This window comes from Lepisma saccharinum, chromosome 1, assembly GCF_977018435.1.
Source record: "Lepisma saccharinum chromosome 1, izLepSacc3.1, whole genome shotgun sequence".
NCBI lineage: Eukaryota > Metazoa > Arthropoda > Insecta > Zygentoma > Lepismatidae > Lepisma > Lepisma saccharinum.
Genome location: NC_139229.1, coordinates 126708528 through 126726022, shown reverse-complemented (window position 1 = coordinate 126726022; position 17495 = coordinate 126708528). Strand labels below are relative to the sequence as shown.

Genomic DNA, 17495 nt, shown 5'->3' with positions numbered 1-17495 from the left:
AAGACAGGAACTTGCGGTGTGTCAGAGCTTGATGTCCTCCTCGGATGAAATTCACCCATTTCGTTACAATGTTCACTACATTTTCCATATCAAAATACTTGACACAAAGCAGGCACGTATCTAGAAATATGTTTTGGGTGAGGGGGAGGGGAGGTCCAACCCAAGTGTCTCAGGAATAATAATATTTAAATTAAAATAATTATATTAAATCAAATTAATGCTAATTACAAATACACAAATTATTATATTATTATTACACGATTAGGTAAAAGGACTGTAGCTATAAAAATAGAGATATAACCACATATTCATTACGTAGTTTACCTTTAGTTAAGATTGGTATAATTTACATAAAAACAAGTGCTCTGGCAATGAAATTAATGTCAAATAGATGAATAATTGAATATTTATCAAATAACAAAAATGATGTCACATGTAGTTGGAGAAAAGTAAGTTTCTGATTAAAAAAAAGTTCAGAGGAAATTAATAACCAGTGATTATGCAACAAATGCAAATATTTTCATTACCTAATTTTAGTACTTGGTAAGTCTTTCAGGGGGGGGGGGGGCGGACCCCTCGTAAATACGTCCTTCCTGTCCCTCAAAGCCATATGATCCTAATACAGGGTGAACATTACATAGTTAATTGTACACTAAAGTATTTTTGTTGTATAATGTGTGTGATATATTGTTGTCGGTGGAACATCGCGTGTTCACATATGATGCCTATGTGAGAAACGGCGACTCAGTGGTTGCAGCTCAGAGGTTATTTCACCGGCCCTTCCACATAAGGCGGCATGGATCAGTTCCAACATGCAAAACAATCTTAAAATGAGTTAAACAGTTTCGAACCACAGGCACTGTACCTCCAAAAACACCACCAGGTGCTGAACCTCTGAGCTGCAACGTAGGCATCATACATGAACACGTGATGTTCCACCGACCACGACTCCATGGTAACTGCTATAAATAAATAAATAAATGTAAAATAAATGGCAATATATCACACACATTATACAACAAAAATAATACAGTTTGGTGTACAATTAACTGTGTAATGTTCATTCCAAAATGGGTATACATCTCTGGCTCACCCTGTATAATCCTTGTCTTCCAATAAGTTAAGGAGGAAATTATACAACAAATGCTAAACAAGTATATTTTCATTATTCAATTTTCATACTTAATAGGTATTTCGGGTGTGTGTGTGGGTGGGGTCCAGACCCCCCTAAATACGTCCTTGACACAAAGTGATGATAATGCAGTGAAGAAGCTGGGCAGATAATACCATCTTTACACAGCAAGCCAACTAAACCAGTCAGATCCCTGCATGGATTTTGCACCATCAGTAACTATTGTGGATATTTTCTTTGCACCACCAATATCATCTAACACTTCCATTACTGCTTGATATATACATATCCTTGCCTGTTGTTGTTTTGTGCGGTGGAGTAACAGCGCAACATCTTCATGGCATATTAGAAATCTTCTGAAACAATTCTAATGAAGATTAAGAACTGTAATGCCTATCGACTCAGTAGCCAATAAAAAATATACTGACTGATCAATAATTATTTTAATTTCTTGTGAACATGAGCACTTAATTCTTCATCGCTTATGGTGTGTGTTTTTCTCAGAGATTGTCAAGGAATTGAATGCATATGAAGTCACCATCTGTTGGCAACTTTCACCTCCCTGAGTACCTTGACTATGGTTCTGGTTGTAGTGCCAGCTGACAAGAGGTAATTTGCATACAAACAAGCACTTTACTTCATTGTCCTGATTGTTCACATAAATATACTTTCCACTTGGAACATTCAGTGTTCCTCACTAATCTTCATCTTCTTACTCATTTAGTAAAGTAACACAGAATTACAAAGGCAATTTAAAATACGGTGTTGCTTGTTGAAGTTGAAATCCTGGACACCTACGATGCATAATATTCAGGGGCGTGAGGTTCCCACAACATTAAGGTAGGCTCTGAACCAGTGGCGGCGATTAGGGGGGGGGGGCAACTGCCCTCCCCCCACTGCACTATGCTAAACGTTATTACCAAGGGAAAGTAAAGTGTCCTTGTCCTCCCACCAGTTTTGGAACCGCCACTGCCTGAACTGTAACTGAACAACTGAAAGCAAATGACACCGAGATATTTCGTGTTTTGTGATGGACGTTCGCAGGATGATTTTTTCCAGGGAGGGGCAAGCAAGTTTCAGTCTGAAATTATCATGTTTGTTCGACACTCCTATAATAATTAATAATATAAATTACTGTGACTGAAATGAAAGTTTGTGTGCAATATAGACTTTAGGTAGACATTCATTTTCCAGGGAAGAGGGCATGGCCTCCCCTTTGACCCCTTCCAGGCGTTCATGGTGATGCCATTGCTTGGTGAGATTATTCAAGTTTTAACCTTCCTTACTCTGCACACTGTTCATTAGAAAGCAATAACCATGGCCAGCAAAATAATTTACTGAGTTTACAGCTACCTACTAACCAATCAGACATTTCATATCGATGTGATGAACATTAAAATAGCGAAAGTATTCCCTTCCCTTTTCTTTACGTAAAAATTTCAAATTTGGAAGTGCTGGCACAGGTCTCCCTATATTTATAATATCACATTTCACACTAAAGTGCAACATCCAAATGGTTTCTTCAACATATCATCAATTACAAACTCACTTTCTGCCATTGCAATACAATATCATACATTGTAAATACACAGAGAAAGCAATACACAAAATAAGAGTGTGGTATCAGTCACACTACAGCTAGTAGGCTGCGCCTACCGCTGTCTACAATGCATTCAATGGAGAAGCACAGCAAGTCCACAACGCATGCGCCAACTGGCCAGTGCAACTAGGTAAAGCATGTTCGTACGCTCACTGCAGGGCCAGTAGGCACCGCATTCAATGAACCTATACTCATTGTAGGGCCCTGGGTCCGATACAGGCTGCGCTTCCAAGGCTTGCGAGCGGAAACGGAAAGGATGGAAATGTTTTATTAGCCTACCCAGAATGCATGCCACTGATAATGTTTCAGTGAAGTTAGATGAACCATCTGCGGAAAGCAGGTAGTTGCCAGAAGCATGCTGTTCATGAATGCATATGAAATCACCATCTGATGTTGATTTTCATAAGTACTAATAGACAAACTCATCTGTGACTATAAAATCAATGATATCTTTGCCACAGTGAATTAAGAAATTAAACAAGATAATTTGAGTGCATAGTTAACAATTGGTAGCTCAGAAATGAGTAAATGTGGAGACCTAAAATTTTCTGACATTAAATAGCTTGCAACAGAAGTTTAACACCACACATATTATTGTCCCTGCTGTATAATAAAATAATTTCATTGCATTTAAAACTTTTTATCAACAAGAAATCATTATCAAAAATTCGATCCACCCATGGTAGTTTCTCATGTATTGTCAATTCTTGGAAGCAGCTCCATCTTTCAGTGAGTTTGGTGATCTCTGCCTTAGACAATACTTCCGTGGGCCATTATTAAGATTTGTAGATTTTAATAAACTTTCACAATGTAAGTATATGAGTCATTGTAGATAGTATTGGATTCCACTCATTCAGGGTTTGTTGACGGCTGAGATATTTTTTCTCGCACTTAGTAAAGTATGCAAGATCACGTTGAGACATTTTAGCATCAGTGTCTTTCATATGATTAGGTCCTTTTGCATGACTGTAGTCTGCTTGACATCCCAGCTGCTGAGCTTGAATGATTTAGAGCACACTTTACAAAATGCTGCTTGATTGTCCCCATTTGCAGCAGTTAGCCAACCAGAAAAAACTAGATACATTCACAGTTTTGACATTGCTGGACTTTTTCATTTTAACTTGGTATAATTTAATAAATGGTTCCATTAGTGGGAAGGTAATTGAGTGTTGAAGAATTGGATGTCTGCAATAACAAGGGAAAATGTGTCAAGGGATGAGGGGTCTGTTCCCTGACACCAGATTAAAATATTAAATCTTTACATTTGATTCAAATTTCCATGACTTTTTAAAAGACACCACTTTTTCCTACAACTTTTACTCATCTTAAGTTTTTTCCAGATTAATTTTAATTTCCCAGATTTTTTAAATTGAGTGCACACTGAATGCATGTGCAACATGGAAGATTTGTTAATAACTGTGTTTATTGTGGTGATAGTGTTTGTAGAAACTGTTTATTGTGGTGTTCTAAGAGTTTTTCGGCATGGAAGAGGGATATTATGGTGAATGCACAAAACCAAAAAGAAAAGAAGGCACTGTGTGAAGAATTCTTGCAATGTGACAAGTGCACCAAAGCTTTCTTGCTTAACTGTGTGGTGAAGGAGATGATGTGAGTGCATGAGCAACAGTGTCCACATGACAGCAGAGAAGCTGGCAGAGATATGCCTGAGGCCGTATATCATCAGAAATAGATTGAGAAAGAAGAGAAAACCCTTGGCTTTATTTTGTATGTGAAATGAATAAGTCATTTTGGCAGTATCATATTTAATATGAAGTTTATGAATTTAATTGACTTAATGTTAGATTCTTCACCAAAAGTTGGGTACATATCAGTTCATGTGACATGTTCCTCTGAGAATTTAATGTTATCTGTAGAACTGAAATAAAAAATAAAATTTCTTGAAAATTTAATCTTTGTGAATGTATAATACTAAACAAAGAAAAGGAGAAGAGAGGAAGTTGAACTTTTTCACAGTTTGAATAATGTGTGTATTGGTGAAAAAAAAGGTAAAGTGTTCCCCTGTGCATAGCACCACGCCATGAAGGCATATAGGGGGGTGTGGGGGTAACGCCCCACACTTTCTTGATCCGGTCGTGAGTGGGGGTGATGTGATCAGCATCACGCCCCTGACCGCCTTTACCCCCCAGGGTTTCCCCCAGGTACCCATGTTATTCGACGCTGGGTGGGTGCCGGGGCCGCTTCCACCGTTAGAAAAGTTCCCGGATTTGAACCGGCCGGGGATCGAACCCGGGACCTTGAGCATGGTAGTCAGACGCGTTACCGACTGAGCCACCGCGGCCACTTGTGTATTGGTGAAGCATTTCATATTTTAATTTAATATAAATTTGTACTGCATCAGTCGGTGGAAATTTTCAATACATAATTTATTTCTTTTTTTCTTATAGCTGTCTGTCTGGATTTAAAGGCTGATCACTTTACACCAGGCAAAAAGAATTATGAAAGAGTCAAATGGTGCTTCAAGAATTGTTTAGACCTCAAATTCAACATAATATTGGCATGGGATCCTCCAAGTAAGTACACGTGAAGTGTTTTTATAAAGATGAACTCATATGAAATTTTGTTAATACCAATATAAAATTAACTAATATTCTACTAATCTGATAAAAAGTTGCAAATGAATGTATATCATCAGGTGAATACAATAAGTTTTCCATATTTCAACATCACATCCATACTAGGAAGAGAACGACCAAGCCTAACTTCTACTGAAGTGGATAGTCATTTCATTATTCCTCTTGCAGTCACCACAGATAAAAAGAAAAGTTCCTCTTCACTTGTGTCTGGCTGCATGTTGCCACATTTATAATTTATTTCCATTGTCAAAAAATTCAGCAACATTAAATATTATATTTCTACTTTTGCTGTGTACAGTTTTCCCTTTCATGGTAATCCAAACGCTGGCCTCCATGGTGGAATGGTTAGCACAACATGTTACAACACCAAGGGTCCCAGGTTCGAATCCCAGCCTGAGCATGAGTGTTCTTTGTGAATGTCCCTTCATCAATTTCATCATCACTCACCTCATCTTCACGATTCTCCAAAAGTGAGAAAAGTAAAATAAAATAAACCAAATCAATCAATGATGATCCAAACACTTACCACTAAATAAAGGTGACAATGATGTGTTGAACGCCACACATTTTGACAATGCAGGGGCAGGATTACATGGTAAGCAATTGATTGCATTGCCCATGACCCCTTCACTTGCTTAGGGTCCAATATTCGACAAGAGCAGTTGAGTTTTCTCTTGGTAGATCAAGAATACTACAAGACAAGTGTACACACATTATTGCTTTATATTAATGACAATAAGAACAAAATGCCAGAATTTTGCAACAGTATCTTGCATCTCTCCAGTCGGTAGTGTGCCATTTCTCTTTATTTTTCCCCAAGAGCATTTGTTCCTATTTTTAAATCCTGCAAACCAATGAAACCGTGTAGAATGAAGTAAAATTAGAAAAAGAAAATGTATGCAAGTCTCACTCTCTCTCTTACCCCCACTTGTATGAGCATTGTTGTACTCCCTTTTAATCTATCTTGACTTGAGACAACAGCAACACATTGTCCATGGACTATACTGCAAAAGATTTGCATGAAATGTTTGATGAGCTTTTTAAGGATAAAGGGCTTGTGAATATCATGGGTAGTCTTGACAGCCTACATCATATAAACATATTCCAAAACTTTAGCATATAATGGTGTAGGGTCACCCAATTAAGCCTTTATTTTCAGTCAAATAAATTCATGTAGTTCATATTCAGTACATAATGCTATGGCTGCAGTATATGTAAAAATTAATTTTTTAAATATTTAATGTCAATTGAACTCTGGTGCATAAAATATATACAGGGAAATCTAAATTGTACATTTTTCAGGCACTGTGTTTATATAACATATAGTGTGTTCTTCCAATATAGTACCTAAATTTTGAAAAGAGCTTTTGTGTCTTTCCTTTGTTTCAGGTGAAGACATCTGCCCTTCCTCAGTGGCTGCACATTTATCGGCCCAAGGACATAAAATCTCACTGTGCCATCCACAATTTTCACAGCGAAGAGATATCAATGTGACTGTCCCACTCTTGGAATGTGAAGAAAATGGTGGCTGTGAACCAGCAGAATTATTAGAGTGGCTGGGAGCTTACAGCATAGGAGCAGACTTGTTAGTTTTTGTTTTTATTTCCTACTTCTTAACCATCATTAAGTATCTTGACAAAGGAGTGTTAAAAAAAAAAAATTGTAGGGCCGAGACAATACCGCAAAGAACCGATATCCATACTGATATTGATATTTCCATCAATTCCAATATCAGTGCTTGAACATTGGAACCTTTAAAAGTTGTATTCAAAATATTTTATAAATATAAAAATACAAGTTTTTCCATTTGAAAAATTACATAAGATATAATTGTATTATCAAAATTGCTGTCATTTTATTTTTAATTATGAAATTTACTTTTGTCATGCTATGTTGGTTTGCAATTGATTTTTGTTTTAGTCTTTAAAAGATATGATTTTCAAGTACAACTTGCATATACTTTGTAGCCATCTAGGTGTAACTAGAGTTGCAGAAAAAACTGGCTTATTATTATTATTACTTTTTTCATATTTACCAATTGCGGCTAACCCATATTACTTGCAGTTTGATTGTGAGTTTAGATATTTGTAATGACTAGGGGATGGATTTTAAGGTGCAGCACCTTTCCAAAAATATAGCTGTTTTCATACAGATCGTTTGAGATATGTATTTTAGGACATGAAATCAAGTAAATTGAACACACTTGGTTGCACCTTTTCATGAGATTAGCACATTTATCCCCTCTTTGATGCTTCAGCACTGTTTTCCTTCCTTTTCTTTCATGTTTTGTTAAAAAAAAATTGACAGAAAAATTATTTTCACTCTTCCTGAGCAGCTACATAAAATCCTATAGCTGGCCCCCATGGTGGAGTGGTTAGCACATCGTGCTACGATGCCAGGGGTACCAGGTTTGTATCCCAGCCTGGGCATGGATGTTTGTGAGTGTCCATTTATCACTTTCATCATATCATCACTCATATCTATCTTTGCAAATTAGCCAAAAGTGGCACAAAAGTGAAGTAAAATAAAGCAAATCAATGAAAATCCTATAGTCTCATTTTGTAGAGCAGAAAGAGAGCTATAAAATGGTATTGCAGCTCCAATCAGGGGGGACAAAATTTTATACCAATTCTATATATCTTCACACAAAAATAGGGGGATCGTATCATTTGATTGACTTGTTATTGATTTTTAGTTTTGGTTATTATGTATAGTTTTTCTGCCTACCTGTGAGTGATCGCGGCAATAGGGTTGAAATGAAACACCACCTCTTATGCCTTTAGAATCGGTTTGGATGGATGGATGGGGGGGGAGGGTGGCATGGTATTCGCATTAATACAAGGTTAGTCGAGCAGACAAACTGCAGAATAAGGTTGACTAACAATGGCAGTGAGCCTAAAGTATCTAAAGTAAACATATAGTCCTTAAATATATCTGTATTATACAGTGACACAACCACAGGGAGGCAGGGGGTTATTGCCCACCCCCAACCTTCGACGGAAGTCAATTCTAGGGGGCAAGGGGGACAAACATTGACGGTCAAGGGCATCTGCAAAGGAGCAATTACCCCTTCAATTTCAAATAATATGCAAATAAAAATTCATTTTGTAAAATGTTCTTGCTTGCTTCGCTCGCATTATCTGCTTTTCTCGTTTTCGTCAAGTTGAGAGCTGTAACTAGGGGTGGCAGGAGTTGGCCATGGGTGTCGAATGATCTAAATGAAAAAAAGTTGTGAAGGAGAGAATGCCTTGGTGCTCCGTGATGATATTATTTATACCTTATTAGGGTCAAATTGGGTGGGGCAAACATTGACGGCCAAGGGCACCTGCAGGGGGGACACAGAGGATCAATTACCACTTTCATTTCAAATTTTATGCAAATAAAATGGCTAGGGGCGGCGGGAGTTGGCCATGGGCGCTGAATGATCTAATTACAAAAAGAAAGTTGTAAAAGAGAGAATGTCATAGCGTCCACTGAAATCATTTGCACCCTATTGAATCAATATTGTTTTCAATTGGAAAAAATTGATCTAAAAATGTTCTTTTGCTTCGCTCACAGTCTACTTCTTTTCTGTAATGTAATGTATTTCAATAATATGTGTTGTATATTTGTATTGAATAAGCTTTGAATACGTACACAATTTAGTGTTAGCTTGTTGCATATGTATTTTGTTATTTTATGTTGCTCCATGTTGCATATGTGTAAAACATATGTTGTACATGAAAGTTGCACATGTATCTTCGGAATGCATTTATCATTCATTTTCTGCCATTCAAAAATACAGTTCGTGTGCTTGATTTCCATTATTAGCTAATGTGAAATTTACTGTGTTGAAAAAATATTTTAAATCATGTTCCAAACAAATGCTTTAGCACAAACTTCTACCCTCTTTTTGCGTAATTTATGAGGATAATAATGTCTTTGATACTACTACTACTACTAGTAGTAGTAAAGTCATTAATAAATGTTATTATTATTATTATTATTGGTATGTTTCTCCTGGTACTTGCCTCCCCCCAGACAAAAATTCGTGATTGCATCTCTGGTATTATATTTTTCTGCAATTTTTGTTTGACGAAATTAATTTGAGTGTTTATTTCGGCATAAACTGAGGGGGGGGGGGAATGTTCTATCTTTTGGATGGGAGTGCATCATGGGCGTTGGGGGGGGGGGGATGGGCACCCCTGGCTCCAATAGTTTCCAAGATAATGCATCAAAACCTGCGAGAGAGAGAACACAATCTTCCAACAAAACCTATTTGACAGAACCATAGTTCTCTATGTGGTACGCGTACATTATATACAGAAGGTGCAGAAAAAGAGAGCATTCAATAAAGCATTTAACAGCATATTGGATAATAGTTCGGATGCAATTTTAAAACTGCAGGACCAGTCCTGATTAGCGTGTCAGAACATAAAATGGACTTAAAACAAACTGTCATATGTTTGTGCCTCTTACGTCAAACGTACGGGGTTGATGCAGTGGCATGGCGTGAGATTTTTAAAAGTGTTACCGGTTATCAGTAGGACATTTAAGGAAGGAGCGGTAAGACTCCCCACCTCATGCCCCCCCCCCCCCCAATGTCTTCCAAGTAGTTCGTATGATATTATTCGGGTACGACTGCAATTCAATACTAGATTTTGGTAAAGTTATTAATCAGGAAAAAAATGTTGGCATAAGCACTGAAGTGAAATCCCAAACATTGGTTGTTGACACGATAAACATTAGCCTAATAAAGAAATACTTAATTTGATACTTACAGAAACATCAAAGTAATTAACACCGCTTGTTAATTAATTGACAATGCCCAAAAACAACAAAAGTACGAAAGACACCAATCACAAAACTTGCACTGCACAGTTCCTCCCGCCAACCGTTGTTTACTTTTGTAGCATGTGCCCCCTCCTTGCCCCTTCCTCTCTCAGCATCGGTGCTTCGCCAATAGACAATATTTCCTTCGGAACCTTACACTGCAAGAAGTCCAGTTCTACTACTGTTGCCATCTTAGTTCTTTTGAAACCAGATTTGCCCAAATTGTGAAACTTTTCGTTTCAAATAAGACGTATGTAGAGTAGATTTAGTCTTCATCTGTTTCCTAACTACTCCCACTCCCATGTTTCGCTAAATCCACAGAAATCTCATTTCTGACACCACTATTATTTCGTACATTTTACGTTCTTTGCACGCTTTATAGGATAATCGTAATCGTGACTATGAGGATGCATGGTGATTTATTGAAATAAAATTATTATTATTTTGTGTATGTAATTATTAATTTTTATAATTATGTAAGTAAAAGAATAAGAACAAACATTGAAATAACCATTTCTTGCGGAGGATTCGAACCTGCGACACCTGACACTTCAGAGCATGCTAAGATAACAATCAGGAAATTATGCTTGTAAGTAATGTTTTCACCCAAAAACAGTGCTGCTACCTCAAAAACATTGCTTCAATCTGAAATTATCGCATTCCTGCGACAACGTATGTCAATCTCAATAGGCCTTTCAACAATTATCACAAATTCCTGTAACCGAAATAATATTACATGTGTGAAATATAGAATTTTAGGTTGACATTTTTAGAAGGACAGCTGACCCCTTGACCATCCCCATCCTCCTTGCCCATGATGCCGAAGAAGGACAAAGAGGACTTTCGTAATCACTGATATTTAGTGTAAATACAAAATATCACTTGGTAGTTCGCTTTTCCCCAGTGTGATTTTTTTATTTTATTTTGATTTGACGTTTTAAGTCCAATTTATGCACAGTAAGGACTGGACCTACAGTTTAAAGTGGGATCCGAACCACTTTTGCCTCCACCGGGTATCGAACCCTTGACCCCTTGATTACAAAGCGGCGATGCTACCACTGCGCCATCATTCCCCAGTGTGACTGGACACCTTCAGAGTAAGATAGACCCGATTAGGCGACTTAGCTCTTTTCTGTCAATTGAATATGGCAACACTGATCTGTATCCAGTAAGTATCACCGGCAACTGTGGTGGCTAAACAGGCATGGCAATAACTCACCTCCTCCTCCCGCCGTAACAGTCTTTGCTGCGACGCGAAGTCTTCCTTGCGTGGGAACAGTCCTCCTCTTCGCTTTTACCGGTGTCAGAAAAAATGTCAGTCTGCAATATTTACTTTACGACAATATTACCAGTTTATGTATGTAATAATATTTTAAGAGAGGTTCTTCAATTCTTTATATTTTGTTGTTACCTGCGGTAACAGCGGTTACATGCACACCACGCCTCTGGGTTGATGTCATAAAATATGAAACAAATGTTAATATCAAACTATTAGAGGCTTTAGGACAATTAAAACTCTTACTATTCACAGTAGTTTTATTATTATTTATCATCTTAATAGGGTTAAAATTAAGCCTGTATGCATGTTCCTATGTCAAATTCAGACATCGAAAATTATGAAAAGATTCTCTCAAGCTGTCGACCAGGTGAGTTAACTTGATAGCCGGAGAGAATCTTTTCATCGTTCGTCACCAGGAAAGCTTCAAGACTTACTTCATCGAAAATTATATCATATATATCACATTCTATTTTTTTTTAAAAAATATACAAAACTCCTCTAGTTATGTGAATGCCTATATACTATGTACATATGTTTAATAAACCTACTGAAATATGAAGAAAACAATCGAAAAAATATATTTAAAAAGCCACCTTTTTTGCAAATACTGGTTATGTGTAGCTTTGAATTCCATGTTGAAAGTTGTATTTTAAATTTGGAATGAACTTTTTTTTACACTAGAGAGTGAAATGAAAGCTGTGAAACAAGAAAAATGATGTAAGTAATGTAATTTCAGTGATTTCAAACACTTGGGTGAGAAAAGCCATAACCCCCCCCCCCAAAAAAAAGAGCCACTGGAAAAACACCCAAAAACATAAGCTGTTTTTTATTGTTGTTTTTTTTACTACTTCCAACTCTTTTAAATGCAACTGTAGCTCAAGCTGCAAGTTTTTTCCTCAAGGTTTTTTTTTTTTTGTTTTGTAAACCAAACTGATGGGGGAACACTTTCTCTTGGGCAGCTTTCATATTTATGGAAACATGCTGCACACTGTCATTTAAAATATTCAAGATCTGATGTAACTATTTACAGAGGTTGATGGGGTTATATCCGACACACATGTGAAGTGTACTTAACATATGAAAATCAAAAATCAAAGGTACATCATATGTTCAAACCCCCCCCCCCCCCCCCTTTCCTTTCCACAACCAGCAAAAACAAATTTCTTCACCTTAAGACAAGATAGGTGCCATGTCAAAACATAGTGATATAATATATAATTGGTACACGATCGAAAATGTGGAATTAAGATTGTATGCTAACAGTTATTTGTGTGTGCTAAAACACTGCCTTTGTTTTTCTCTTTATCTAATTCTATGAGCATTTTTATATTATTCCAGGATATATGGATCTCCCTGTAACTTCGTAAATACCTATGAAACTCCAGAACCAAACAGGCAAGTTGGACAAGTAACTTATTTGCAATGGACAGGGTTTTTCACAACCAATCAGATTGAGAGACTCTTCAAGGAAGTGAGGTAAAAATCTCTTTGTAATTATATCTCTAGATCAGAAATTCTCAAAATGTGCACAACAGATCCAGTAAGGTTCATAAAGGCTCCTCAGAGGCTCTGTGGTGTTTCCATGAAAAATCCCTCATGACACCTTTAAGTTCGACAATGAAAATACGATTTTTCTAGATTTCCTTATGCAGTGAATGCATGTATACACTATACAGTGGAACCTCGATTTTACATTTCTCAGGGGACCAGGCTGAAAAAACTTAAAATATGGGAAAATGTAAAATCGATGAAAATTTGTAACATTTTGCTATGTTGGGACCATCATGATTGAATGTATAATATGGGAAAACTTAAAATTCGGGAATGCAAAATTGGAGTTCCACTGTACAGTCACAGGCACTTCTGGGTTGTAATAGCCTAATTTACTTTCAATGGAATTGCTACAATGCAGAAGTGTCCGAGACTATACATGCTTCCTTCATAATCCATCTTGGAAGTACAGGTTTTTCTTTATCCTTGGGCAGGCAAAACAAAAGCTGACTTACAACATTGCCATTGAATATCTGAGGTTGCCATAGTGTTCTTAGTGCAGTGGTACCAGGTACCACTCCTGAAACTGCACCACTGAGATTCAGCCTCTCCCTTGCACTGTTCATTGATGCTCAACTGTTGGAATTTACAACATGCAACTGCACTATGACATTTCCTCCAGTTCATGTCTTACTTCAGTTAACTTTGGGCAAGTGTCTTATTGTAAGTCGGTACATTTGTGGTAGTCAGACAAATTTTACTGGATTTTGCAGTCTCAGTGATTTATGAAAATCTTTCTGGTTTGACAATTATGAAAAGGCAATGTTTGATATTTTGCCATTGAGTGAATTGGGGCGGTGTCAAAAAATAATACCCATGTTCAGGGCTGGATTAAGGTTGAAGCTATTGATGCTGCAGCATTAGACGAGAATTTCTCGAAAGCTGAAAATTTTTCTTTTGCTATATCCTGAAAATAAATCTTAGAATTAAATTTGGAACAACAATTTCAGACACAGCATTACTTATTATACAGTTACTATTATTCTTTGCGCTGTGACGTAACTATAACGTCGTTGTGTTTATTATTCACCGAAGATTTCAAGCATCCGGCCCTGCCCATGTTTATCACAGAGAGCAGTTAAAGTGCTTCTCTTCCCTTTATCAGTGCAGTAATGAGGGGGGGGGGAAGCTTTTCCTTCCAGACAGCTGCGAGGATGTTGCTAGGGCGACAAGCTTAGTCAGGTGGTGAACATTGTGCTAAAGAGCCCACAAAGGCCCAACTGCAGACACTGCAGAAAGGATATTGAAAAATGTTTCATATGAGTTGTATTTTTTGTCTGCAACATTTAGGGAAGGGCATGTGCCACATAAATTATATCCATGACCATGTCACTGCAGAGATTCTGCATTTAGGGCATTTTAGAGTTTGTTTCTGATTGAGACTAAGAAGTGACAGCGAAATAATGTAGATGCTTTAAATTTTTTATGTTTACTGACCCTATTTAAGGGATAACGAAAAGAATGAAACAACCTGACTAGTAGCGTACAGCTGGCAGCCGACGAGAAGAGCGCTGTCGGAAGAGGTGTGACGTACTGCCAGGCGACTCCACTCTTTCGCGTGGGGGAGGTGCTCTTTCGCCAGAACTCTTCTCGTCAGCTTGACAATGACCCGCCAAGAAGAAAACAATACTTCCATCTCCCCGACCACCCCCAACCACCCCTAAATTCTGCAAATGAACCTGATCCTTCCTTTCCCTCTGTGCCCCGTCTCCCTTCATTCAGCGATATTCTCGTCGGCTGCCGGCTGTACACAGATCATGCGAATGCTAAAAAAAAATTGCCCACCTTGCTCTAGGTACAAATAAGTCAATGGTGATATAATTTTTTAATTTGAATTCTTCCCTTTCCCCTATTCCTTTAATTTTGAGAAGTGCGAGTTTTATTGTCACAGAATATTGACACTCAGTATTTATTATGAGGTAATCATGTTTGCTAGAAGCACGCACACATTAAGTTTTGTTTGTATACTCTAATATACACATAATAAAACACAAAAAGGTGATTGATTCAGTGAAAGAATTAAACAAGTATGTGTTTGACTGAATTTGTCGGCTTCCACTATTGGTTTGAATGCCAAGAAATATACATGAAAGAGAAAGCCAAAGTTTTTGAACCACAACATTATATTTTACCTTTTTATTTATTTTATTATATTAATTGAACATTTTAATATCAAAAAGCCCATACATAGGCTTGACTACCCAGTACTAGGGGTTTCCAGCAACTAGATTTTTAAGATGTTTACTACATAAAGTGATGATAATTGCATATGCTTCTGCACATGCATACAAGTACCACAATATTACACTTATTTACTTACATATGTCATCTTGCTTAAGTAGTAAAGATGTAATTTTCAACCAGATTTATATTATCAGTTAAGAATTGCTCCTTACTTTGTTGTTGTGACTCATTAATAAATATAGATATCGATAAACACAGTATTTTGTAGACTTATTATATGGATTTTACAGATGTCAAATTGTTCCAATGATTTTGAAAAAGAAAAGAATTATGTTCTACAGGATTCATTGACCCCCTCCACCACCGTTATTATTCTTTGAAATGCCACCTAAAATTATATGGATTCCAGTAATGCTCTCGATCGAGTCTGCGGACAGAAATTTTGGAAATGTTCAGTTCACCGACCATCACTAATTGCTTCCATACAGGATTTCTGCACGTACAGGCTGCTACTGATTCTACTAGTTGCACAGTCCATACGGTGCATGATTGTCTGTCATTCAGTCATTCAGTGTTCTAATGTCATTGAAACACTGGACAGTATGAAATACGAATCTCTTAAGAGATTCTTAGCTTCTGGATAGTCTTAAAAATTTTTGTCTGCTGACATCCCTACTGTAACAGCACACAGTTTTCATTCTCGCCCAAACATAAACATTATGTCACTTCTGCAGCTCTAGCTCAACTGGCAATGGCTCACATGTTCCTTCTTGCTGGGGAGAAGTTGTTGACACTGAACACCAGGTGAGGGGGACCTTCTAAATTGTGACAGTATTTATTGTAAGACAGTAGATATAGTAGCTTTTGCAGATTTGGAAAACTAATGTTAATATCTCACTTTTCCAGGAAATATGCAAATGAAAGAACCACTTTGCCATGGGTGGGCATGCATGTCCAAGGATTTGATGACAGTCCAGTCAGCTGGAACTTGAGAGAACATCATTATTATACAAATGGAGATAACATGTATACAGTATTTCTGCAACCAAATGATGACTTTCTTGTTTGTTCTGTTGTAAGTTCCAGTAAGCATGCAAAATAAAAGTTGTAAGATATGATTTTTGTTTACAAGCAATTTTTGAGAAAGAATGTCAGCACATAGTGTCACAAAGTAGTGGGTACAAACTGTACTTGAGGAAATAATTATAGCTGAGCCGATACCACAATTTGCCGATATGGATACCGATGCCGATACTTGTATAATTCCTCCTGGTGGAGGCAGATAATAGTTCGGATCCCACTTTAAACTGTAGCTCCAGTCCCGATTAGCCTTACTGTGCATAAAGTGGACTTAAAACACCAAATCAAACAAACAAACTTGTATAATTCCAGTATAAAATAACAAAGTCTAGTTACAGAGTCATACTAACTTGTCACATCACTAGGCACGTATCTAGAAATATAATTTTGGGAGCCGGTCCAAGCCAAGTGTTTCAGAAATATAATAATAACAGTGTTTCTATTTAATAAGTTAATGTAATTATAGGTCGATTCGTAATAATATGTGAATTAATTAATTACAGAACGTCGTTCGGCCACGGTGGCTCAGTGCTGACTATCATGCTGAAGGTCCCGGGTTCGATCCCCGGCTGGTTCAAATCCGGGAACTTTTCTAACGATGGAAGCGGCCCCGGCGCCCACCCAGCGTCGAATAACATGGGTACCTGGGGGAAACCCTGGGGGGTAAAGGCGGTCAGGGGCGTGATGCTGATCACATCTCCCCCACTCACGACCGGATCAAGAAAGTGTGAGGCGTTACCCCCACACCCCCTATACGCCTTCATGGCGTGGTGCTATGCACAGGGGAGCACTTTACTTTTACTTTTTTTTTTTTTTACGTCGTTCGGGATCTCTGAGGACAATGTTGGAAGGGTGATAAGTTCATGAAAACCCATGTCGCCACCAACGATCATGCTCAATTGGAAAACCAGCATTCAGTGCTATAGCCCGACAACGTAATTTCCATTGCAACAGACTTTTCTGAAGAGTTATCATGTCCAACTTTTCCCACTCCTCCTGACAGGCTTTCAAGAGGCCATTGAGAGTGCGTGGACGTCTCTTTCCTAAGGCCCGTTTTAGGAGTCCAAATGCACAGAAGTCCATGGGTGACCCATCTGGTGCCTTGACCGGAATGTCGCTTTAAGGAATTGCACGGATGCCAGTTTCCACCTCCATTTGCTGTAAGAACAGACAAGTCGAACGGGATGATACGGTCCAGGTATGGCTACAAGGCTTAGTCTTCACGGCAAGAAGAAGAAAAATCATAAGCAGATATATTCTGTG

General features: G+C 37.7%; 1 protein-coding gene across 1 annotated transcript in view; it reads left to right on the top strand.

Moving 5' to 3' along the window:
* LOC146000769 (ribonuclease P protein subunit p40-like) overlaps window positions 1-16386 on the top strand; it is a 49532-nt gene extending 33146 nt beyond the window's left edge. Inside the window, exons 4-7 of the mRNA XM_083138397.1 lie at window positions 5138-5263; window positions 6716-6911; window positions 12756-12893; window positions 16059-16386. Coding sequence (XP_082994523.1) covers window positions 5138-5263; window positions 6716-6911; window positions 12756-12893; window positions 16059-16254 — 656 coding nt within the window. The 3' untranslated portion in view covers window positions 16255-16386. The remainder of the gene's footprint in view (window positions 1-5137; window positions 5264-6715; window positions 6912-12755; window positions 12894-16058) is intronic.
* The last annotated feature ends 1109 nt before the right edge of the window (window positions 16387-17495 follow it).